A 26,168-nucleotide genomic window follows, 5' to 3' on the forward strand; every position below is an offset into this window, starting at 1 on the left:
GTGCAAAATTATTCTGGTTTTTTTTCAATTTATGAAAAGCATATGAAAACTATGAAAAGTACTGTACAAGTTAATAATAACTTTGGGCTCTTTTTTGTAGGCATAGTTCAAAAGAGTAGCACTGGTATAAACTCTCTTCTCTTTGTAGTACTTCACCAAGATTCTGTCTGGGGTAAAGTGTGGCCATTGCTTTTCATACTGGTTCTTCTAGATTTTACTTGAGTTTTGTGTGTTTTCAGGAATATGCTTTTATTACCTAGTACTGCTGGTTGGGGAAACTTGTCATCTGTCTTTTGTCAGATGTAGTTTTATTTTAGTGTTCCAACTACTGTAGTCCTCCTTGTTTACTTTATAAAGTAAACTTCTGCTTCTTCTGTATAAGACTGCCTTGAACAACCTAGGCAGGAGAAGGCGGCTCACCAGCTTTATGCCCTGTCCCTATCTCCAGCCTTTGTTACGGTCCCATCCCAACAGTGTAACTGAGACATTCCTTTGGGAAAAGGTAAATTTGGATCCCTGCAGTCCCAGCCGTCCACACAGTTCCTCTTATGTAAGAATCATAAATGTACTAGACAAGATGGTTTATAAGCAAGTTGACTGGAATTCTTCTTGATTGCATCTCAAATCAGGAATGACGACTGTTCAGGTGATGACGGCATTCCTTGTTTCAGTTGCTGGATTTAAAGGTGGCAGAAATGTTTGCCAAGAAAGATAACTGCCAACAAAAAAAAAGGAGATTGCCCGTCTTGGAAGATGGTGGTAAGAAAGCGGGCTGCTTTATTTTCTGATCTTTTCCTTTAGCATTTGTGATTTGGAAAATTTGTGTTCCTAATACACCAGAAATTGAAACCAGTCACCAGAAACAGAGATTGAAATGCCATCTCTTAGTGGAAGACTTAACAGTTGTTCAGTGTTCCCATTGTAAGAAATGGTTTCAAAATGCAGAGCCTGAGGGTTAAACCAAGCTCCTTTACCTCTTTTTACACATGCTTCAAGCATCTAAATCACTCAACAAGCATGCAATTTTTCAAGTGTCTTATTTTCTTTCCACAGAATTTCAAAAGCCCTGTGGGAAGTGCCATCTATGGAGTATAATTGATATGGACACTCTTCTGAGACTATTTTTGTTGTTATGTTTCAAGATAAAGGCAATTGAGTATTTATAGGAAAAATAAATACATATGCCTTTTGCAATGTGTTATAACTGAAAATTAAATATTTTTCTACTCAAATTTTGGCATATTTCCTGGAATCACTGAGCTTTCAGTAACGTTTTTAGTTAATATTCTGCAGCCTACTGTTGTATTCACCGCAGCTGACTTGAGCTCAGAGAGTTTGTCTTTATTTAACCTTAGAGAGGAATCCCAGGCTTGCTATGTAGTTGGCAGAGCTGTTGGGAAGGATCTGCTGTGGACTGCAGTGGAGAGAGCTGAAGACAGTATCTGAACCGTGCCTGCTACAGCTTTACTCCATTGGTGATATGAAAATCCTGAAGAATAAGTGAAGTTAGCCTTTACCAAACTCTGATTAATATTTGTTTTCATTATCAATCCCTTTCCTTCTTTGTCTAATATTTTTATGAATCCTGTTGCTTAGATCCTGCATCCCACTGCTCCTGGTGATGTTTGAAGTTGAGGGCACTGATTAGGTCATTAATTTTTTACCTGCAGAATATATATATACACACACATACATGGATTTGTGTAGAGGGGGTTAAAAAACATAAAAAGCCCCAATGAGAGTAAGCATTCTGCATCACCTTTGCTCTCCAGAGTCTTCAAATTGCAGTGGTGTGGTGGTGGAGGGAAGGTGCTTCAGCTAAAAGTCAAAGCTTTTAAAGATGCTGATTCTGATTCTCTGCTCCATTACACATTTTTCACACTGACGTAGCTCCACGGAGCTGCTTTGTGTCTTTCTTGTCAGCTAGTAACAAGTAAGAATGTAAAGGGCATGTGGCATTAGGACTGTGAAACAGACAGTAGCAAACCATTGTTTGATTGGTGATCCTGCAGTTACTTGTTTAGAATAATTTAATTGATGAAGTTGATTATTACTTAGTTCAGTTTTAAGACAGTAATTATCTCTAAAAGTTACTATATGCTATGTTAGCAGTTATTAGAAGTATTGGTGATAGCCTTACTGTTAGCAATATTTATGCCAGGAAATAAATGTTTGTCTTTATTTGTGGGTAAACATTGGCACTGAAATTATATTAAATATTATGTCTTGATTTCTATGGATTCAAGTCTAGAACTACCCTAATATTTGTTTTCTCTCACATTAAGGAATGAGGTTAAGGTCAACTTGATGAAGTAGATATTTCTGTACTAAATTTATTATTTGAGTGTGTGAAAATTCTAGAAAATGTGTAGCTTACCAAACTGAGCCTGGTTTCAGTTGCAGATTTTACTAATAGTGAAAGGAAATTTCCATTGTTAAAAAAATCTGAAGGCCTTCCCTCATGCTACGTTCTCTGAAAATGAAGAAATGCGATGCTGGTCCAAGATGGGAAGTATAATCAGCCTGAATCACCGTGCAGATCTGCAGAGGTTGATTTTCAGCTAGTATCTGCAAAACAAGCTGCAGGGTTCAGTTTGCAAACACTATTGTGAACCAAACTCTGCGGGGCTCAGTTTGCAAACACTATTGTGAACCAGACCCTGCAGGGTTTGCTGAGCTCCAGTTACTGCTCCTAGTAAGGCTTATTATCCTGTTACAGGAGATATAAGAAAATCCATCTCTCCCCTTTAAACATGATAAACCTTTGTCACCTACAATGCAATTAATGTTAAAAATAGAAGTGTGCTGATGATACGATTGTGACTTGCAGGCAATGAGCCATTGTCCAAGTACAGGAGACTTATCTGGCGGGGCAGTCAGCCTACACGGTTTGCTGTCAGTTTGCTGATTGCCATTTCTCTCCGGGTTTGATGAAATATTCATGTCTTTGCTCCGCTCTCTGCAAGCACTATTGATTTCTTGTATAAACGCGGCTATATTTAGTCTAGACAAATGGAATGTGGATTGCTGCTGAATAAATGGGATGAAAGGCTGGGGGTTTGCCTGTCCATTTCTCTTGGTCGGTGGCAATTATTTATAATCAAGAGTAGTTTTTGTAAGTTAAAGGTGATTTTTTATAATTTAGTGATTAGTCTCAGAACAAAAGTAAGCACTTAGACACAATCGTTCTGTTGGGATAGTGGGTTAAGAAACCAAATTATGCTGTGGGGTTTGCAATCACAGTTATTAGGATTTCTTAAAAAGGCCCAGAAAAGTGTATGTTTTCAGAATTTTGAGAATAAAAAAATTGTGATCAGTAGAAAAGATTTGATGCCTTTTCCCTTATTTTTATAAAATCTTTTACTAATAGATCATTTTACCAATGATCATACAGTTAGAATTCAGTCCTCTCCATTTGCTGCAGTTTCAACTTTTACTGCTTCAATTTTGCTATCTCTGCTTACTAGAATATTTCTGTTTCGTTTTGGTTTTCTCCTGGAAACACATACAGCTGCAGCAGAGAAAAAGGAGAAAATATGCTTAAAATCTTGTTCCCAAATAATTTCCGACAGCATGTTTGTTTTCAGTTAATAATCTTATTTTCCAATGAAGATAGTGGAGGAATAGGAACAAGGGTGAATGTGTTTGTGTTTCACTGTCCTCTTGTGGATGGAATCAGAACTGCTGGGCTTTAGCAGAGACCTTCAGCTGCTATTTATTTTCCTCTTGTAGATATGCTGCTTGTTAGTCTTTTGTTCTTTTGAAAAAGATAAAGTTACTCTCACTCTTTTCACTTGATGCGAAAATCAGGGCAATACTGAAATAAGGAAAATACTTTATAGGTATTGTGGTGAAAGTGGTCAAATCTCTCTGTTTTTCTATCTTTTAGTCCCTTTGATCTAAATTAGGAGATAGAGGATACAGGATCCTCCATTAAGTAGTTTAATGCTGGATTAAGAATTTATAGCATCACTACAACAATTTGAAGTAATTTATTTTCTTACAGGCCTATATGTAGTGTGCTATGCATGGTGCTCACTTTCCCAAAAGCTGATTTAAAACTTGTCCTTTTGTGTGTCAAATTATTGCCCCATGTTATACATTATTCCTCTGTGTTTGCCGGGTATATTTATATGCAGTAGCCATGTAGCACTGAGTAGCTTTTCATGTGTAACAGTATACTCAGAAAAATCTACCTATTAGCTTTTCAAAATCTCTTGCAGTGCAGCGGGAACTGCAATGCCTTCATCTTATGCTGAGCAAGAGCCCTGAGTGTTTATTGTGTAGCATCAATAGTGCCTAGGAGATTTTCACTAAATATTGCTCCATGGTTTTAGAACCTGGGTTGTAGTTAACCTGCTTAGCAGAATATTAATCTGGGAGTATTTTTGCAGAGAATGGAAAGGAAGTGCTGAAGATTGCATACAGCATAGATTGTGTTAAATGTTTTGAAAGGTCTGTACATGGAAACAGTCTTTGAGTGAAACGGGTCTTTTTCCCTGTAGGAATGCTCTCTATTCTCCTTCTCCTGTTGTATTTACCATGTCTATGTTTTGTTGTTCTGTTCCCCCAGTGGATGTGAAGTCGGAGGTTCCAGTGGGGCTGGAGCCGATCTCCCCGTTAGACCTGCGGACGGATCTCAGGATGATGGTTCCCATGGTGGACCCCATTATGCGCGAAAAGCAGCTACAGCAGGAGCTGCTCCTGATCCAGCAGCAGCAGCAGATTCAGAAACAGCTGCTCATTGCAGAGTTCCAGAAGCAGCATGAAAACCTGACCCGCCAGCATCAGGCCCAGCTCCAGGAGCACATTAAGGTAGCAACATTATTCATTTGTCCCTTACTTTATCTGCAAAGTCAATATGCTTAGCAGACACAGAAAGGGAACATGGCTGAAAGGTTTGCTGTGACTGAGAGTTGGTGTTTGAGTGCTCTTTTCTCTGTATTGGGGTGACAAAAGCCTTTTAAAGCAAAAGTGTTGGCAGTGACTGCTCACAGACCAAGGCAATACTGTGAGAATCACTGAGCTCATGAAGCCACCACATCCACCAATGACAGAACTACCTATTTTACAACCTGGATTTTCAGCTGAACTTCAATGTGCCTGGTTTTTTGGTATATACTGTTTTCAGTATATTAAAGCACTGCTTTTTTGGGCTACTGAGTTTGTGACCACAAATCAAATTGATAGTGAAGTGCATAATATTTGCATTTGTAAAATGGAGGCAGACCCCGATAGTGTTGTGTTTTCACTCTTCTCTGAGCTTTTTCACATAATACAAAAAGAAAATGATTTATGGGATTGCATGCACTATGGCAGGATTGCTGTAATGGATTTTGACTGGGAATTTATGATCTTGCTTTTCATTTCATTTTTTCCACTCTTATCTACTTGCCATTGTGCTGCTGTACTAAGCTTCCACTTGACAGAGCTGACAAATGCAGCAGAGCACAGCAACCAGAGTTAGGTGATGCACAGGCAAAGAGCAATGTGAAGTTTCCAGGCATCTTTGCCAAAAGAGAAAGAAGTGAAACCAGAGCAGCAGGCTGCTACCTGACACTAGAGTCCAGTTTGGTGACAGCCAGTAATGCACTATGCCGCTCAAAAGTCAGTAAAAAGATGAAAAGAAGTATAAGCATAAAAGCAAGCACTGATCCTCAGTTACTCAAGGGGGTTGTTTTAACCTGGACTGACCTAGAAAACATTGCAAGCTGCACTTTCTCATGTCTTTTTGTTCTGTGCAAGTTACAACAGGAACTACTAGCCATTAAACAACAGCAAGAACTCCTTGAAAAAGAGCAGAAACTGGAGCAGCAGAGACAAGAGCAGGAACTGGAGAGGCATCGCAGGGAGCAACAGCTTCCTCCCCTCCGAGGCAAAGAAAGAGGACGAGAAAGTAAGAGCCAATGTACCATGAATCCTAATAAGAAATGAATCTATTCCCCTTTGCATTCTCCCAGCCAAAATGAACTATGAACAGGAACCTGAAGGAAGCCTATTCCTGTGTGAAATACGCGGGTCGAGAAGTCAAGACTGTGCTTTGAGAAGGGCAGGGCCACCCACTGCACCCACAGAAACACATTTCTGGTTTGTGTGCAGACTTGGAAGACTGCAGGAAAGCACAGCTTGACAGACTCGCAGATATGCATCTCAAGAGTCAAACTCTTTGTATAGAAAATGAGAAAATTTGAAAACATAAAGCTTCACATGAGAACTTTCTGAAGAACTTATTTCTCAATACAGAAAGCACTACAAAACAGCAAAAATTTAAATAAGTTGCTGAGATTTGTTTCAAGACTGAAAATAAAATGAAATATTTAAGAATATCTTAGGATGAATCTTTTAAATATTTTGCTAGGACTTTTTCAAACTATCTTGTGTTTGTTCTTGATGACATTTCTTGAGGCATAACCAAGAGTTTTTTCTAGCTTTTATAGCTATAAAGAGAATAACTATAAAGGTTTGATAGGATATGGTGCTCACTAGAGGGAGACAGATACAAATAATTCTCTTTAGTGAGGTCAGTTGGAAAATCAGGTTAAAGTACAGTATGAAGATATTCAAAATGAAGCTGCCACAATCAGATACTGTTACTTGCCCTAGTAAATGAGCACAAGAATTAACTGACAAAGACTGAAGCAGAAAAGAGCTTTTTTTCCTTGGATGGAAAAATATAACACTTCAACAGATGTAGGTGTACCATGTCATAGGCTTTAGAGATTAGGGTGTCCATGGTGCTCCTAGTACTTTAGAGAAGAATGAGCCCATAAAAAAGTTTCCCTCTTATTGACCTAGAAATGTGAGGGTGTGGAAACTGCAGGAACAAAAGATTCCTCTAAGTAGTATAAAAAAAATCATCCTCCATATGAACAGTTAGGCTTTATTAGTGCTCCTGCCAGAGGAAGAGCAGAGATGTGACCTCAATGGTTCCCTTCTCAGTTTGAGCTTGCTGGGTGGCTGCTCAGGATGTAACAGCCAGCCAAGAAGCTTGTGACCCCTCCAGGCCCAGCCCCAGCCCCAGAGTTTGTTGGTGGTGATGATCTTTTTAATGAGTAGAGGAGGGAAGGGAGGTGTGGACAGGGGAGTTGGAGTATGAAGCAGAGCAGTAGTAGAGGTATTTTGTGGACAGTGGGTCACATGGAACATGCTCAGCATCTCAGCCTGGTGTGTCAGGGTTGGGTAACCAAAAATACTTAGAGTATCAAATATGTTTTAGTGCTGCACCTTTGAAAGAAATGAGGTTTCATCCCTTTTTTTGTCTCTGATTATTGAAAACCAAAATATTTTTTGTTGTCATATTTTTTTTTCTCAATGAACACTATTTTGGCAAGCTTGGCAGTTTAACCTTACAATGACATGCTCTACTTTTTGTTCTCTATTGAGCTGACCACCAAGAGAGGCCAAAATGCATTGTCTCCTGTCTTCCAAACTTTGCACATAGAGGCTCTTAAGGGGCTACAATTAAAAGAATCACTACTGGCTCTTTCTGCAGTGTTCTGTTTGTAACCAAGACAGTGTTCAGAGGACAATTTTGCTGTGTTACTACTAGTACTTTATTAAAAGAAAAAACATTCGTTACTAAAAATTCAAACTGACCTTTTGTTACTGTCTTTTTAGTTTTATTGCTGGTTCTGTATTCAGATTGTTGGAAACTATCAGGAAATAATTTAAATTCTTTAGATACATCTGGCCCTGGATAAATGGCCTCATCTACTGTTGAAATATTCCTTATGACTTCACTGGATTTTTGGGTCATGGCCAGCTTCAGGCTTCCACAGACAAGCATTTAATCCAAATGTTATCTCATTTTGAATTTTTCTACCAATAGTTAGCTTATGGTTTCCAAAACTTCCAGCAGTAAGGCACAGACTCTTTTTTGGGGTTTGTTTTCTTTAAAAAGGCAATTTTTTTAAACTAAAGATATAAGACGCATTTAACTCTGTATTTTTTAGGGGCAGTGGCCAGTACAGAAGTGAAGCAGAAACTTCAGGAGTTCCTGTTAAGTAAATCAGCTACAAAAGACTCTCCAGCAAATGGGAAGAATCATTCCATGAGCCGTCACCCCAAGCTCTGGTACACGTATGTTCAGTATTAAGCTGCTTCCTTGTCTTGTTGAGGTATCAGCTAAAACTTGGCAGAATGCTTTTCCAGCAGGGGTGTTGAGAGTCTGCCTCCAGAGCAAGGCTGCAGTTCAACCCAAAGATTAGCAAAAAGCCAGAAGTGTTACATTTCTGGTTGAACTGAGGAGTATTTGGTGCTCAGTGATGAGAACTATACAGAACAAGACTCTATCAAAAATCTCTATAATTGTTTTTATTTCAGCTGCTTCATCTGTAGCATCTGTAGCTGTTGCTGTCACGAATTTTACAACCATACCTGTCATTTTTCCAGGTATCTTAATTTTTTGCAGTTAAAACAACTTTGTGTTTGTCTTATTTGGATTTTGAATGAATCACAAAACATTTCCTCTTGAAGAGATGCTGCTTTGCTTCCAGTGAAGTTGCTTGAACGATGTTAGTAATTCAGAAGGATTTTGAGAAAGACTGTGTTCATTTCACTTTTCTGACTCAGGATTTTAGTATCCAGACTGCATATTCTTATGATAGCTTGTCCTTGACAAGAATCTCCTTAGACCATGGAAGCAAGTGATGAGTCCTTCAAATGGTCTATTGACATGTTAAGAGTTTACAGTTTTGCAGTTTTTACTCCCCACATAAATGAATCCAACAAAATGAACTCTGTCTGCATTTCTAAAAGACTTAAATGTCATGCCTGCATTGACCTCCAATAGGACAAGCAGAAGTGCATATGGTACACTAGATTTCCATCTTTTACTTATTCTTTTTAAAATGGATTGCTGAAGTTTGATCCTTGGAGTTTGCATTCTGAGCTAACAAGAGCATTTTGGTGAAATGACTTAATGTAAAGTTACATTGTGTTTGGTGGAGATACAGTAATTAATTAATTTTTTCCTTCCAAATAACGTGTAAAAGTTTCTTGAACATGTAAGATTTTTGGACTAATAATCTGAGCCTCAGATGGCTGAGTATGAGGAGCTCAGAGGATGCCTTCTCCTACACTACAGAAAGTAGTACTTCCTCTCATGACAGAGACATATTACTGATTAACCACACTGCATTGGAAAGACAAGCAGAGTCTGTAAAAGGCCAAGTAAAATAATGTTTAGATAAACACAAAGTCTGAAAGTTTTTCTCCTTTCTCTCTCTCCCTCTCGAGATAAAAAACAAAAAACCCAACCCCTGTTTCTGAGCCACATGATGCAATTTCTGCGTGGTTGTTCAGAAATCTCTGCCCACATTATTTCTATCATCCAGGAGTTGACAGAAAACACTCTTCAACTTGAAGCTTCTGCTGACATGAGTGCTATATGCTAGTGGTGTGCTCACAAAATTTACAAATTGAACTTAAATTCAAGGTTTCATTTACCTTGTCCACTAAATAATTTTGGGGAGGAATTATTATCCAAGAGATAATAATTCAATATTTCGGGTTATTGTATACAAACCCTCCTGCCCTGGAAATTCCCCACATTTTGATAGAGAAGGTTTGATCAATATACATCTATTTGTACGTGATAAACAAGCCTTAAGTGGCTTTTGCTGTGTGTCAGCTGATTCATATTAAAAAGCAACCACCTGAAATGGTCAATTCCCCAAACTGGAGACAGACCTTGTCTGTAGATCAGCATGAATCTTATCCTATGTGACTTCTGTAATGAGTGCAAAAAATGTGTTTTTGGGAATCCCAAGGAGTTCCATAACTTACTGTAAGAGTGAAATTGGTTACATGAGCCTGTGGTTTGTGCACACTTAGAGGAACAAGAACATAAACACAGCTGAGACGTGTACAACATGTGGGGATAGTTACTGCTGGTCACCTCAGTGACAGCTAATTTGTGACCTCTGTGTCTGCTGCAGGGCTGCCCACCATACCTCACTGGATCAAAGCTCTCCACCCCTGAGCGGGGCCTCGCCACCATACAAATATACTTTACCAGGAGCACAGGATGCGAAGGATGATTTTCCACTTCGTAAAACGGGTGAGTTAGCGTCGTTTATTCGAGCCCCTTGCCCAGCAATTCTCCCACCCTTTATTTTAACCAGGCTGTCCATCAGCAAGGTATATATCATATTCCATAAGTTCAAGATGATGCCATGAGTAAGTTCAAACATCCAGACTGCATATTTCCAAGGTCAGCCTGGCCACATGGTACCAAGAGTTGGTGTTTCCCAGTGTTGACAGCTAGTGCAGGCTTCAGTTCTGATAAATTTTGTTTCTAAACAGATCATCATTTCATGGATCTTTATTTTCTTTGCCTTTCTTCTAGCTTTAATAACTATCTCTGCCCTGCTTGGTAGATAAAGTATCTATCTTCAGATGGTATTCTGCTTTTAGACAATGTCTTTCAGGGCATTTTGAGGGGAAATAATGGAAAGAGGAGGAATTGGATTAATATTATATTTTGAGTCATTGATTGTCAGCATTTGTATGTGTATCATAGAATATTCTGAGCTGGAAGAGACTCAGAAGGATCATGGAGTCCCACACTTCAGTGAATAGCCCATATGGGGATCCAATCCGTGACCTTGCCATTACCAGCACTGCGCTGTGTCCAATTTACATCTCTTCTGACACATAGAAAATGTTCTTTTGAAGGTTTTAGAGTATTTTAGAAGAGCTAAAAATTGAATATATTATCTTGACAGCAGGTGAAATGTAGACTTAGCTTTTTCTGCACCATAAAAAAAAGCCAGAATGGCAGTGGAGTCCATGTGGCTGTTGCCTCAGGACCTTGGTGCAGTGCCTGGTATCCAGGAATGCAGGGAGACACTCAGAGGAGGGGGGAGAAGGAAAAGAAAACATTAGATCTCTTATTGCATGAGTCTGCTGTTGAGTGATATAGTTACGTTCAGAGAGAAAGTCTGACCCCCTACTGTGCTAACAGCCTTTGAGTGCGATTTTGCCACTGGGAGATTGAAAACTAACTGCAAAACTGACTTGAAAAGAAGTGGCATTTGGAACCAGAAGATATTCAGAGAGAAAATCCAGCCTGTATCTAATACTTTTGGGCAGACTCTCTAAGCTCATATTATATCCCCAAATATTTTCAAAGGAATGGAAGCATGAAAAGCAAAATGCTAATTTATTCTAGCTGAATTATCCTTTGTACAATATGGTGGCAATATAACAAGATTCTATAAAATCTTGTTCAGGCTGTTCAACATAATAGGCCCTTATGTGGTTCTCTGTTTAATACCACCATACAACATATATTTTCTATGCCAATAGATTATACATTTTCATTCTTTGAACAAAAGGATGCATTTTGCATCTTCTAAATGCTATGAATTCATCTACATGTATTTGAAATGCAAGCTTTAATTTTTCTTCCATGTCTATGTATCTTAAACATTATGATTGATATTTATGATGTGTCAGCCTGTTGATCTGTAAAACAAAACATTTTCAGACTTTGTAACAGTAAAGTTCTCGTGCAGCTGCTAATACTTTTATATCTCTGTGGGGGTTTCAAAATATTCCTTAATTCAATTCCCATTGTCTGCATAAGAGGACTATAATATAATTAAATCCAGATGTTTTCTATATGTTATTCCAAATATTTGGGCATGCAGTGCATCAGTTCCAAAATTGAACAAAGGACATGATGACTCTCTGAAAAGATATCTACTGAATAAATAGACAAATACTAATATAATCATTAATATAAACGTTTCTATGACATTGACATAGTGATTCTGATAAGCAAATATAATGAAGTGTACAGCATGTTGTATGTTACCCACAGAGGATATTTGATATCTCTCCATATCCGTGAAAATATCAACTGTTAATATCCTATTTACACATCCAGTCTCTCTGTGTGCTAGAGATGTTTAATTCCAGTCTTAGCAACATCCCCACAAAGTTTTCAATGATTGTTCATCAGGCTGAGTGTAAAAGCAACAGGAACCAAATCGACACAAGTCAAATGACCCCAAACTGCTCTGGGTGGCTCTAGGCCATCCTCCAGGCAGAGGGGACATTGTGGAGCCTGTGCCATCCTCACGGGACCTTACTAGACAAAGGTGTCCCACGAACACTCATGTATATGGACAGGCTGTAAGCCTGCAGAAATCTGACCTTTGCCATGAGGGGTGAACCTCTTTTCCTTCCCTTTAGGCTATGAACTCTTATTGCCACTGGCTCCTGGCAAACCCTCTGTGGTGCTGAACCTGCGTGAAGTCAGCAATTCATATGAAAGCAGACCCCACATTCCTTTCAGTCTTAAGAAAGGAATACCTGTTGTGACTTCTAATTACAACTTTGTTTTGCCTTTTAGGTTACTTTTTTTTTTTTTTAATCTTTATAATACAAGATACAGAGGTATATTTCTCTTCTCCAAGGTTGTTAAAATGCTCTTGTAAGATAACTCTGATTGAATCAGGTACTCTGAGATCAGATTTAATTGGAAACAAGGCTGAATGATTCTTCCCTGACATCCTAATGTGTTTTTCAGTGCTAAGGGAACACCAAGTGTCACACAGGCATAGTAAATCATGAATTTTGCTTGCTTGAACTTTCTTGTTCAGTAATCCATTTAATCTTTGCTTAATTAGTCCTGAAGTGACATCTCCTTTTTAATCTTCTAAAAATTAATTCTTAAAGAATGGTACAAAGGAAAATATTTTATGCAGCTTTTACACTTCTAGTATCTAGAATGGTGGAATGCTTAGATAACTAGGAAAAGATTTAAGAGTCTTGCTCTGTCAGTGTTTAGATACCAGAGTTAACATCCTGGTGCAGTGACTGTGGTTAGTCAACAAGTCTCAGCCATCTGGATTGTTCCTTTCTGTACAAGATGCAGCAAAGGTTGTCAGCAGTGGGCTTCAGAAAGTTTAGCTGCATGGAGGATTGGGACTGTCCTAGGGGCTAGAGGCCAGGGTATGCAACTCTTTGCACAGCTGCATTCAGATGCTTGGTGTTGACAGACTCTGAAAAGAGTAGAGCAAGGGGAGCTATTGCTTCACTGGATAGATAAATACACTATGAGAAGCTACACATCTGTAGCTATGAGCAGAATTTAGTGTAAACAGCATAAGATCAAATTTTCAAAATCCCCAAAACTTGCACCATGGTTACTAGCTGTAATGTGTTTTCTGCAGAGCACCCAAAAGCTTGAGCAGCACATGGCTCATTAACTTTCAATGAGACTAATGTGTCTAAATTACCCAGAGAGGTACGAAAATACCTCCCTATTACTGAACACTTCTGAAATTCATACTGACTGTTTTAAGAGCTCTGATGGGAGCCATGTACTTTTGAAAATCTGATCATTTAATAAGGGGAACTTTTGCTTGCTGAGCTCCTCTATTCTGTGACTATCTGTCCAGGATGTCCAGGAAAATATTATCCTCTTGATGAGGATGCACAACAAAAAATATGGGTTGGTAGGGTAGAAGAGCTTTTCAAAGAATTATTTTTTCTATTTTTTCTTTTACCTATTCAAAATGCAGAAATTCTGGCAAATGCCCAAATATTTGCACTTTCTCCAGTCTTTAAAATTTCATTTTTTGTATGCAAGTGTTGATACAAACCAGCAAAAGCCAGTAAGTTCCAGTAAGGGTTGGCTCTCTGGCCGAAGCTGTGTACTTTTTTTAATGGTGCTGTAGATGGAATTTCTGCATTTTGTTTCTTTTTTTGGAAGAAATTCCTGGGGTCATCATCATATCAAGTATGAACTGGTTTTTCTTTCCTGAGCTTAGCACAATCATGGAAGAATGGGAATGTCAATCAGTATTTCTATTTATTTTGATTTTGTGCCAGTTGAATCTTTCTTTGCAGATGGAGTTGTAGGCTTACAACTTGTGTTGTGCTTAGGGATCTGAAGATCTCTCACAGTGTAACAATTTGAGAAGATGTTTGTAGTTCACTTTCCAAAAATTGGAAGCATATTCAATGGAAACGTAGCATAGGGGTTTTTTTAAATAACAAATAGTATGAGGTTCCTTCTTCCTTGGATGGGAGAAGTTGTGCAATTCCATACAGGAAAAAAGAGGAGATGAAGGATTGTTTAATATTGTGATGAAAGAGAGGAAGAAGTTTGCCCTGCACAGCCGTGAAGATCACTCTGTAAAACCCATATTAAATTAACCTGATTAGGCAGTAGAATAACAGTGTAGCTCTTGTGTAAATGAGAATGAAAGATTCCTGAATGAGAACTCAGCAGACATAATTTTTAAGAAAAGAAATTAATTAGAATATTTCCTTACTGTTCTTTGTGCACTTAGTGACTCCTTAATTTACTGTGGCAGTTGAAGATCAGAAGAAAAACATTTTGTGTGTGAAGGTTTTTCTCCTTCCCCCTTTTGTGCCACCAAATTTTACTTCTGTTTGCATTTTCTAGGAAAAACATTCTTTTGTGATGTAACAGTATATGAAAAAAGCTGGATTTCTTTTGGTTTTTATTTTTAAAAATACAACCTTGGAGTATCCCAAACCCTCAATTACCATGTCTGCCAAATTGAGGAAGTCCATCTCAGTGGAGAGAAGTGCTATTTTTCTCTGAATTTATGAGCAAGAACAATAAATGGGAGAGGCACTTTGTTTATTGAAGCGGGGAAATGAGGCAAACATATGATTCTCCTTATTTTATCCCATTTTCCAGGGATGCTAAGCATTCCTGCCTCTCCAGACTCCATGTTTTCCTGGGCTGGTGAACCATCTCGACAAATTTGGAATAGATAATGTGCTCAGAAGAAATCAGTACTTATCCCAGTGAGAAGGAGGAAAGGTACCCTGAACTTGACTCCTCTTCACCAAACATTTTCAGCCTTCCCAAATTCAGTATCAATAGCTTCAGAGCATGTAATTAGTAGTAGAAATTTTTGGAAAGAGAAAAAGCTTCCAGTTGCAATTGCAGAGTGAATTGGAGGCAGAGCTCCCAGATTCACGTAATGAACAGGCCAAGCTGGTGTCCAGGCCCTGGGAGCCAGCAGCTCCAAGGAAATGTGATGGGGTTGTAGCTACAGTGTGGGGTTGCTCTTGTCTCCAGCCCATCAGAGCTGGGGCTGAGGAAGGATGTCCTCTCATTCTGATTGAGCTCAAGTTAGAGGAGAATTTATTTGACATATCTTAAAACTAAATAAAGACAAGTGCTAGGGTGGGCTTAATGACACTGTCAAAGAGAATAGAACTAATGTAGGTATGCTTTGGTATCATGAAGGCTGCCAGGGCCTGCACCAGGGTTCAACAGGAGTCCTCACCAGAATGATTCTCATGGAGACCATCATAGTCTTTCCATCAGTGGAAGGTTATTCCTCTAATGCATTTTATTTAACACTCATTTTTAATTGCAGAAAGTGTGAGTGAGTAAAAACATTGCTTAGTTTCCAGATTCAATGTCTTTTGTTTTTAGCAAATATCCCACTCTGTGTATATATGTCATGTTCTGTTTTGCCAGTAATTATTCTACAACACTACCAACCCTTTTTCAAATGAAACTAATGAAACAATCTTGATCAAAATACTGTCTTAGATCTTTTACTGACCAGTATATAACCAAAATTGAATTATGAAGTTCTGCTTCATGTGAGTACATAAAAGCTTTCTTACACTGTGTATGTTTTCAAAACTGCTTTGTAAATTAGCATTAAGAAATGCCTTGCATAACTTTTTGATAAGCAAGTAATCAGATACTAGACACCTTTTTGACTTTTGAACCTAAAGAAACCCCTTCAATAAGCAACGGGGAGCAGTCCTAAAATCTAAAGCATTTTAAGAGCATAATGTCCATTGAAAACAAAGTGGAATGTTTTTAATGGGTATTTCAAAGCTTATTCCCTCTGGATAAATAAGTTACAAAATACTGCATATAAAATTTGAGACTCTTTGAAGTCTGTAGCAACTGTCCGGTTTGATTTCAGTGGGTCTAGGAATTTTCTTCCACTGTATCTAGAGCAGGGACAGTTGAAAACTTTTGGAAAAGTAAAGAAGAACATCTAAAGATGAAAAACGGAGAAGTGAAAAGTGGAAATCACATGGTATGGGATCATCCAAAATAGAAGATATCGGTTAGCAAACACTGCACTTCTCCAAAATCCTGCAAAACATAGTTTCACTGAAAAATCTATTCAAACCCACAACTCTAATTAAGGGGTTTAGCTGCCAAATAACATGTTGTGGCTAAAGCCAAGTGAGTATTACAGAGCCATTCATGAGCAAAGGCATAAGCTTTGTACTTTGCTTTTGATTTTCTCATGGGAAAGTAATATAAATGAGAGTGATACCTCCCTGTTGGCTTTAACTGTTAGAAATGCAAAGCATGCTGAAATTGTACATAATTCTCTTCCAAAGGAAAGGAAATAGCATTTCAATGGTTTTCCTCAGTGTCTCGTTGAGTTATGGTGGTGCACAATTATTCTTGTTAAATTACTCTACCAGATGGAAGGTTACATTGTGTATTTAGCTAATTAAGTTGTAGGGGACTGGAATTATATCCCAGAGCATAAAGAATCTATCTAAAAGTAAATTTATTTTAATTCTGTATGTTTGTGAAGATGTGGTATGGATGTCCAACTAAGACTTCAAACGTGGGGATTTTCTTCTCGCTTTGCTTAACATGAGGAGATGCTTTCACAAAGTTGGCCTTGCCTACAGAAGTTCAAGAAGACAAATGTGTCTTGAATGTCCAAACAACTTTGGAGCCAATTTTATCTTTATTTTTCTTCAGTGGGGCTGAATTGCCTTCCTGCTTTTGAGAAGAACTTGGCCAATGGTTTTCATCTGCTAGGAGAGCAAGATATTATACACTGAGTTTTGGTTGCTTTTGTTTTCTTGGCACCCTGTTGCCTTTGGGCAACTCCAGATTCAGCAGTCTAGACCTAACCAGCCCACATTTACTGATGACACTGATGCCCTGTTGAACTGGGGGAGAAGATGATGGTGTTTCATCATGAATTTCTGAAGGTTGATGAAATATTGGACTGTACTTTTTGCCTGATGTCAGGGAGTTATCACTGCTGGATAGTTTCCTAGATTAAAATCTGATGGATTTAAGCACCCTGTGAACTAGTTCCTTCTTTTATGGGGCTTGGGGAACAACATAATCATGAACATGATTATTCTATAAAAAATAGATTATGTATCTAGGGGTCAAATGGTGACCATGGCAAATGCCTTGACTTTGTGGGCTAGGGGATTATCTGTGGCAGTTCCTCACTGAACAGAATATTTTTTTCTTGGAATTCAGTGGATTTGGGAGGAGGATTTAGACTGAAGAGTGGGATTTGCTGTATTTGCAGAAAGTAGGATATTGTATTCCCATCACTTCTTCCCAGCTACAACTGACTGGTGTAGATGGCCAGAAGAAAGGGTAGGAATTACCAGTGGAGACCTAACCAGAAGGACTGCCAGTCATGCATATCTTAATTTATTTATTGAATTACTATGATTCAAATGAGGGATACCCTCTATTCAAGCATCCTCTTTTCTCCTCTACATCTCCTGAGAATTCAGATGAGTAGGCTCCAGAAAGTGCTATAGAGGTGTAATGAAATTACAGAATTTGATGAAGTGGAGAGAAGATAAAAATTAATTTTAAACTATCCTTATTCCTTAATTCTATGGTTCAAGCTAGTATAGTAGTAGTTCCTTTTTAATCCCCTGCTTATTATTGGAAAAGGATTTTACCTCTAAGAAGATTAAGATGAACCTGACATAGTAGTGAAATGTCATGGTTTCAGCAGACTTGAGATGTAACAAGGATTCATAAGGCCCAGTAAAACCATGGCCTTCTTGAAACTGCTGTAGAACCCTGTGGTGCAAATGCAAGGAGATGATCTTTCTTTGCTAAAAACCCAGATTTATTAAAAATTCTTTTGAGAGATCTGTTCTTTTGCCTTATAGGTTACACAAAGAACATATATCAACAGGAAATAATACATCATACTGTTCAGATATTCAAGATCTCCAATTTTGGCTAAATCCAAGCAGTTCAATAAGTAATTTCTACATCTAACTCAATAAATTATGCCTAGAAAGATAATGTTTGTTTGCATGGATAATGAAACAAATATTTTATGTTTCATACAAACCACAGTGAATAACAAAGAAAAGTTAGATATTTAAAGTAGTTTCAGGGACTATTTAATTTTTGAGCGTGCTTTAGAAAATTAATGAAAATTTTCTGATCTTGTTAAATTAGTTTCCTTAGCCTGAAGAGAGCAGAAGGGCTGCAAGATCCCCTCTAATCTAATTAGTTCTTTTACCATCTGTCTCACTAAACCTGTTTTTTTTATTTAGGGCATGGATATTTACCTTAGTCTGAAAAAATAAAGCATTCTACCTTTTACAGAAGTAAAATAAAGCAAAGGACTGAAGGGTTTCACACATGACCAGCACTCCCAATAAAGTGAATGGTTGTGCAGGAAACAGTTTCAGTAGATCCTGAAAACACATTAGGTGATGCAAGCCAGAAAAACAAAGCATCTCCGTCCTGTACTGCTGTATCTGGTTCTCCTGCCTTGTTGGGACCACCCAGCAGTCAAGTCCATGTAGTTCTTGGAAGAGCTTTAGAGGGCATGTGTAAATAGCTTTCACTCTCATTAATCTAATTTAGAACTCTTTCAGAAGTGGCATTTTCAATAACCAGAATTGAGAAGTCATTGAACCCACAGAATTATACTGCGTGCAAATTACTAGCATCTTCTAGTCTGTCATCCAGTGGGGAGAAGGTCCACGTGCTACATTGTCCAATATTGTCTTCTAGTGGGATGTGGCCTTCTACAGCAAATGTCAGTCAGTCATGTATGAAGGCAAAGAGGCTCATCTTGCCTATGCTTTATATACCCATGTGGAGGTGGCTGAAGCACTCTGTGGCTGCCTACAGGAAGCCAGAGCAGCAATCAGAAACTTCATCCAGAGCAGAGAATAGTTACATGATTGTGAGAACCATGTGCTGTAAAGGCTGTGGACCACCAGGTCTCTCATGACTCATTCACAACTCTTCACAAAGCAGCTGAGGAAGCTGGAAACAGCTTTTGTCGCTGACCTGTATCTCTCTGCCTCTCTGGCTTTCTGCCAGGCTTTGGTTGCAACCATAGTTTTGCTGAAGAAGCCCAGATTATGTTCATGTTTATCCTTTCTGGTGGTGCTTAGGGCTACCTTGTGTATTTGATTCTGCCTCTCTCAGCTGTAGGGGAAACTGGGAATTTCTCCTTAGCCCACAGCTTTCAGACCAGCTTCTTAGGAGCCTAAGATATGACTGTTCTGGTTGGTTTTGTTGCAGTATTAATGTGGGATTTGACTTTTTCCTTGGTCTCCAGGTCCTGGCATAGCATAGGCCGGTAGGCTGCTTTATTATTTATTTTTATTGCCAGGATGACTGGGAACCCACAGCACCCAGGAACCTGTTGAGCTATGCAATGGACCTGACAAAATGAGGATCTCTTCACAGAGTGTTTTTATCCAATTCTGCCCCTCCTGCTTCAAGATAAATCACAACAGAAATTTCCAAGTTATCACATGATCCACATGCAGTATCTTCTTGAAAGTATTCAATTGCCAGAGTGCTAGAAAGAAACTTGAGAAAGGATAAACCAGTAGTGATGGCAATACCACCATTGTGCCAACCAGTGTCATCTTAATGTTTGTTTTGCAGTTCTGATGGCCTGTACCCACACATCATCATTTTGTGCTGTAACTTTGAGCTATCTTAGGCATGGAGTGTTATGGTTGTGTGTTGTACAGCACAAAATCTTTGTCTCTACGTGAGTCTCTAGACAATAGTATTAAAAAAAAAAGCAATCTGTGTGGTGTGAATAAACAGATTTCTTGATTCTGTATTCAGTTACTCATACTTGTTAGATATGAACCAGAAAAAAAACTCTTGCATGGAGTACCATGTAGAATATATTCAAATCAGTACATATGACTCTTCACGGCTTAAAAAGACTGTAGCTAAAGAAATAGAGAATACCTGTGAAGATTTGCTTGAAGATCTTGAAGTCTTTTGTTTTTAATTTTTTCTAGTGACCTCATTATGTTAGGGAAGTTCAGGTTGCTGTTTTAAAAAGGATCTTAGTGATAACAGTTGATGCCTGGGCAACGGTGGACAATTTATCTTTCTCAAGGAAGATGTCAGTATTGCTGCTGTTGCTCATGCTGGTGTTGGAATCTTTTTAGCCAAATAGCATAATTTACCTCGACTGTCCCACAGCTTTTCTAAGCCAGCCTGCTTATGAGGAAAAGGAAATGCTTTCACTTTAGAGCCTTTAGGAATCTGGACAAAAGCTCACTTTCTGTTCTTCAGGCTTGTATATAGGGCTTTAGCCTCAAGATGAGGACCTGTTTGCTATGCACCCTCTCCCATCCCCCATTTCCTGCCTGGCTTCATTAAATGCTGATTTGAAGCTGGCACACTCTCTTCTGATACAAAAGTACTACTGTGTTCCAGGAACCAGAAAGTAGTGCGTTATTGTCTTTTGCATTCTCTTCATATATGTCTTCTCCCCATGCGTAAAAAGGATTTTCATTCCTTCTTCTTAAATATCTCTGTATGTTTAATAAAAAGAAACAGTGAAGAAAAGCCCTGTCAAGAAAACCTCAGCTCATTTGGGAGCAATCTGGCCCCAGGCTATATTATTTAATACTAGAATTTGCAAATTGCTAATATTAAGCAGAGCGGAGTATAGGACATAGTGGCTTCACTGAATCATTTTGCTATCTCTTTGCTTGTATTTGAGCATCATGTTTCTTAGGAGAGACTAGTTTGTTTCACCTATCAGTGATAGCTCATGTGATGAAATTATTGTGTACCTACATAGAAGCCTGTATATTTCCCATTTTTAACAGTACAGTTACTTTATTCTTTCTTCCTCTATGAAGCCACTGTAAAACACAAGAAAATTAATGCAGACACTGTTTTTGTCCTTCATCAACAGCCAAAGTTCATAGTTCTGTAGACACAATTACAAGTCATGGCAAAATGTTAGGTAACCAATCCTTTGTTTGCCTGTGATATATTCTGCTGTTGTTTAAACTAATCTTTTTTGTATCTTTCATATCTGTTTCTCACTTAGAATAATCTAAAGATCAACATCAGTCCATAATTACCAGCACTAAAAAGAGAATAAGCCAGGTAATAGCAATAAAACTGAACAATCCATATTACTGCAACATCTCATTATTCCAAATTATGCTACATCTACGTAAAAAAGTAATTTCCAACTAATCTTTCCTGAAATCCTCTGAAGTAGATCACTCAAATGGGTACCAGCTGATTCCCATTGAGAACAATGGCATGGGCTTTGATGGCCTTCAGAGAAAATAGCTGTGTCTTTTTGTTTTCTTTGCAACAAAACACTTTCAAATAATGTGTTCACTTTCTCCAAGTGTAAATTGATTAATATTTGTTCCAAAATGCTAAATATAATAGAAGTGCAAAGATTTGTGGAGCAAAGAGGTTAGCTAAACAGAGACCAACTAAGCCAATATCAGCTGTATACATTTCTTAGTAAGATTTTAGATTCACAACCCAACCAACCAGACTGCTGCCATGAAAATTTGCCATGCTGTGTTCCTCATCCTCATGGCCACACTCCTGGCCATGTGCTCTTGTTTTTCTCTTGTCTGTGGCATTTGGGCTCCTTGGTCAGATGATTCAATCCACTACAGCCGGAGTCATCAAACACAGCAAACCCACACCATTCCACACCTCCGGCACTTAGAGAGGCCTCTTTTCCTCAGGAAGGTGAGATACAGGATGTCTGCTTTCTGGGGTAGAATTAATCTAGTTTTGAGTTCTGGTTCCCAGTGGGATGGTTAGTGTAATGCAAGTTAGCCACGTGCATTAATTTTCTTGCTGTGCCAGTGACTTGGTTCGTGGTTGAATCACCATATAGATTCCCTGATAGTCTTTTCAATAATTTTGTGGTTTTACTGTATCAAAAAACAGTACTTCTCACTGCTTGAGAAAAATACTCTGCAGCAAGCTAGGGAGTAAACTTTAAGCCTCAAAACTTTTTTTGCATTGACTCTCCATGTGATAGTTTTCCCCATGGAGATGAACATAGTCAGCTCTGGCAATGGATTAATTAAGCTGAGCAAAGGAGCAAATAATGTACAGTAAAAATACTTACAGAGTGGTTAATGCAAAACAGTTATTTTGAACATTACCCCTCTCTAGAACCACTTCTAAGAGCCACTAGTTAAAGTATTGAGCCAAATACTCATTTGAAACATAAGGCAAATTAATTAATTATAATAATTCTGGGCCATTTGCTACTAAGACTTTCCGAGAGTATTGCAAATACTATGGGAACAATCTAATTTAAAAAAAAAGGTTTGAAAATTTTATTTTCACTTTTTTCACATTGCTAATGATCATATTTCAGAGTTTAAAGGACTATAACAGTTTCTAAATGATCTTACATATGTGCTTTGAGGCAGTCAGTGTGTATATACATGTGCATGCTTATAATTCCAATCCACAGTTCCATAGTTGAAGTTAAAATACTTAATTTTGCCTTTTTAACTGTCAGAAGAGAGTTGAAAATCATAGATGTCTTATTACTGCCCTCATTTAGGAGTGCACTGAAGCACATAGGATTGCTCTGGTGATCCATACCTTTTGCAGTGAACAATAATTCTGCCCCAGCCTTGTGGAGCAGGGTGGTTCAGTGTTCTCTACAGTCCCACCCCAAGCCAATGCCTCAGCCACTGCTGGGAATCAAGAAACCAGTGTTCAGTTCTACATTTTTTTCCATTCAACCAGATATCCTCGAATTGCTTAGATTTGTATGTTTTGTCCACTGAAACCAGAATTCATTTTGCTAGATGTTGAGTCCTAGTAAGTACCATGTTAGGAGCTGGCAGTGTCTCAGGGAGGAAATTCAGGAAAGTCAGAATTTGAAGCAAACACTCTTCAAACATTATATTTGATTTGTATTGTGGGGTTTATTTTATAATTTTAAAATCACTATCCTCCATGCCATTTAATATTAAAATTGATTATTTCCATTTTAAAATTGTTGCTGTTTCTCATGCATCTTCTCAGATGGTTCATAAATTCATAAATTGACTTTAAAATTTGTTTTCTGTTCTTATATGATGGATTCAGATGCAGAATGTGATGGGAATTTGGTAAAAATAGAAAGGGAATTGCTGTGACTGAGCATGAAACATTTACATAGGAGTGAAGAATTTCTCCAGTGAGTGTTGCAGAGGATTTGTATCACATTCATCTGTCACGGATGCACAGACAGAATGCGTACAGACGTATTCTCATTTTTAAAAATACAGAATAGCAGAAATGGAAATGAATGTAAGTGCGAAAGGAGTGAGTGCCTTTTCTTTTAAATGTCATCATACCTGGTGAGATCTGTGATGGCAGCATATACTGTAATCATAGCCCATTATCATATTTTATATTTTCAATTTCATTGCAAATGGTATCTGAGATAGTAAACAAGTCATCTGTATTTTATTGTTAGAACCATTCATCCTAACAGTGGTAGTAGGTGATAAAAATAAATTTCTAGTTAATAGGTTTATTATTAAAGATTTCCAATGTTGTTCTAGCCTGTGTGTCTTGGTCTGAAATGTATTTAAGGCACAGGGTGTTCAGAGGGCAGTGCAGTACGTCACGAAGGTCAGCGTGTGACAGCAGGGACTGCTGGTCACAGCAGCTCTGCAGCGAGATGCAGCCCCCTTGCCTTCCAGTGACCATTTCCAGCCTCCCCATCCCTGAGAGAACAGGTGGGACAGAAGGAAAAAAGGGTGTGCAGTGTGACATGAGGGAAGGGACACGTATTAGAAGTGTAGGATTGAGTTCCTGCCCCACAGTGACCAATGGTGTAATTCTGAATTGAGTGCAGATATAATGCACTTTGGTTTTCTGCTAACTCTTGCTCCTTCTTTGAGGCTGGGTTTAAGTGTGCGCATAGGAGAGAGAGCTGACCCCAGTTTTTGGCTTTCTCTGTTTTGAGATATTGCTTAGCCAACCCTCAGTTCCAGAAAGGGAAATTTAAACAAATTCACTTGCACAATTTCCTTTCACTAGCTCTTAGCAGTCTGTTTGATAGCAGTCTGTTTATTTGATGAACAAATCAATGACTACATGAAACACTTCATTGTGCTAAAAATCCTACAAAATAAAAAGTACAGCAGAGCTGGCCTTCATATGAAAAGACTGTATCCATTAAGGAAACAAAGGTGGAACTTGCCCAAGGTGCATTAAATATAATCCTAGGTTTTCTGGAATCAACTCTACTTCTTCATTTTCAGAGCATATATTTTTCTCTGTAAATGTTCTTAGGACACCGTCATAAATCTAGTTGTTTGGTGTGTTACTCAGAAAACACTAAAGTTCTGAGCCTAAAATTGCTGACCAAGAAATGTTCTGCCAGCAGGGCTTGTCGTAATTTATATTTCTCAGAGAAATCAAAAGGCACCAGTGGAGGCTAATCTCTGTTTCTGCAATTAACCTTAATCCGGTTATAGCGTTCCAAGTTCCAATATGTGTTTTCCAAGTTTTCACCTACAAGAGAGATAAAAATAAAGTAAATTAAATTTGCATTCATTTATTATTAATACATATGGTAGTAACAATAATTAATGGGCAACTTCAAAGTTGCAATGGAATGAGAAAAATGCTGGGATCCCAAGCACTTCAGCTCCCTTTCCCAGCTTGCAATCTGAAATGAAGTTGTATGAGGAGCAGCAGGATGACTGAGAAGGTTGGGCGGTAAAATCTCTGCTTCCAAGCCCTCCTTGGACCAAATGAGGTCCTACAGGGTCAGTGGTGTCTGACACAAGCCAGGAATTGGGAAAATATGTAGTCACATATTTTCTTCTCTTTATTTGCAGCTTCAGAGCCCAACTTGAAGGTACGTTCAAGATTAAAACAAAAGGTGACAGAAAGGAGAAGCAGTCCTTTGCTCAGGAGGAAGGATGGAAATGTCAGTTCATTCAAGAAGCGTCTTTTCGAGGTGACAGGTGAGTAAGGATGGGGAAATTCTGGATCAGATGCCACAGCTCACAGAATAGTGGTGGTATTTCAAAACTGAAACTGTTTGCTAAATCAAATGAGCATTTGCAGTATTTGGCTTCATCCTGACCATTCTTGCTTTGACTTTGCATTGATACTTAGTGGATTTGTGGCTTTTTCAGGTGATCAGGCCATATCTTTATGCAATCAGCTGTTACTGGTCTATAAGACACATATCTGAATTCACTTGATATATCAGAATTATGTCACACCAAGATGGAATAAAATACAACTTGAATAAACACATTGGTTTCTCTGTATGTGCAATTCTTGTGACAACTTTACACAGTATGTCATGTGTGAAACTGGAACAGAGATGGAAATATAAGCATGAAAGTTACTAAATAAAGTATTTTTCTGATAAATTATTTCCAGATTATTATTTTCTACAGCTAATTTACTAATTCCATTTACTGAAGCCTCTATGAGATTCTTGATATCCACTTCCTTAATTTTAACTGATTTTTTTTAGTTTGCACACTTACGAATAAGATATAAAGTAAAATAGTTATCACTTGAGGTCTTTTCCTGATGCCACTGAAAGAGCAGAAACATTAAAATAGAAGTCTTCTCTTCCTAGCTCTGACAATAACTTGAAGCCTTTCAGATTGCTGTGACAATTATTAATATTGGCTATATGATATTTCAGACCTTCCATAACCCTGGTTAAACACTGTTACCTGAAATCTTTTTCCGCTTGCTTTTTATTCTCTCAACTGAAAATGGCCGCTCATTTAAATGCCTATTTATGCAAAAAATGCTATTTTAATTTTTAAAAAATGAGAAAAAAAGAATAACTTTGTGTGTCTCTGCTTCTCTGATACAGATTGAAAATACAATGCAAGAGCTTCTACATGGCCAGTTAGTGTAGCTGGGTATGGAGTCACTTCAGTAAATCAAAGAGTAAGAGATCCAAGTAACAGCTAGGAAGCCTCCTGTGATGTCAGTCAAAGTGAAAACATAATTTTGCATATGAACTAAGGCATAGAGAGTAAATAAGCAAAGAAGTAGCTGTAGAATATTTGCTGCCACATTTAGATAATAATTTCTTCAACCTCTTGAATGCTTTAATTTGAAAGCTGTCCCTGGAAAGAGGGTTAAT

At 38.2% G+C, this 26,168-nt stretch overlaps 1 protein-coding gene across 13 annotated transcripts in view; it reads left to right on the forward strand.

The window, feature by feature from the left end:
* Nucleotides 1-26,168, forward strand: part of HDAC9 (histone deacetylase 9) — a 455,649-nt gene that overhangs the window by 224,876 nt on the left and 204,605 nt on the right. For 7 of the 13 annotated variants that reach the window (XM_064704437.1, XM_064704440.1, XM_064704439.1 and 4 more), the window contains 5 exons: nucleotides 4,574-4,815; nucleotides 5,746-5,896; nucleotides 7,953-8,079; nucleotides 9,939-10,060; nucleotides 24,886-25,014. In XM_064704437.1, coding sequence (XP_064560507.1) covers nucleotides 4,574-4,815; nucleotides 5,746-5,896; nucleotides 7,953-8,079; nucleotides 9,939-10,060; nucleotides 24,886-25,014 — 771 coding nt within the window. The remainder of the gene's footprint in view (nucleotides 1-4,573; nucleotides 4,816-5,745; nucleotides 5,897-7,952; nucleotides 8,080-9,938; nucleotides 10,061-24,885; nucleotides 25,015-26,168) is intronic. The other 6 variants (XM_064704432.1, XM_064704442.1, XM_064704430.1 and 3 more) reach the window with 3 other exon arrangements.

Source organism: Zonotrichia leucophrys, chromosome 2, assembly GCF_028769735.1.
Source record: "Zonotrichia leucophrys gambelii isolate GWCS_2022_RI chromosome 2, RI_Zleu_2.0, whole genome shotgun sequence".
Taxonomy (NCBI): Eukaryota; Metazoa; Chordata; class Aves; order Passeriformes; family Passerellidae; genus Zonotrichia; species Zonotrichia leucophrys.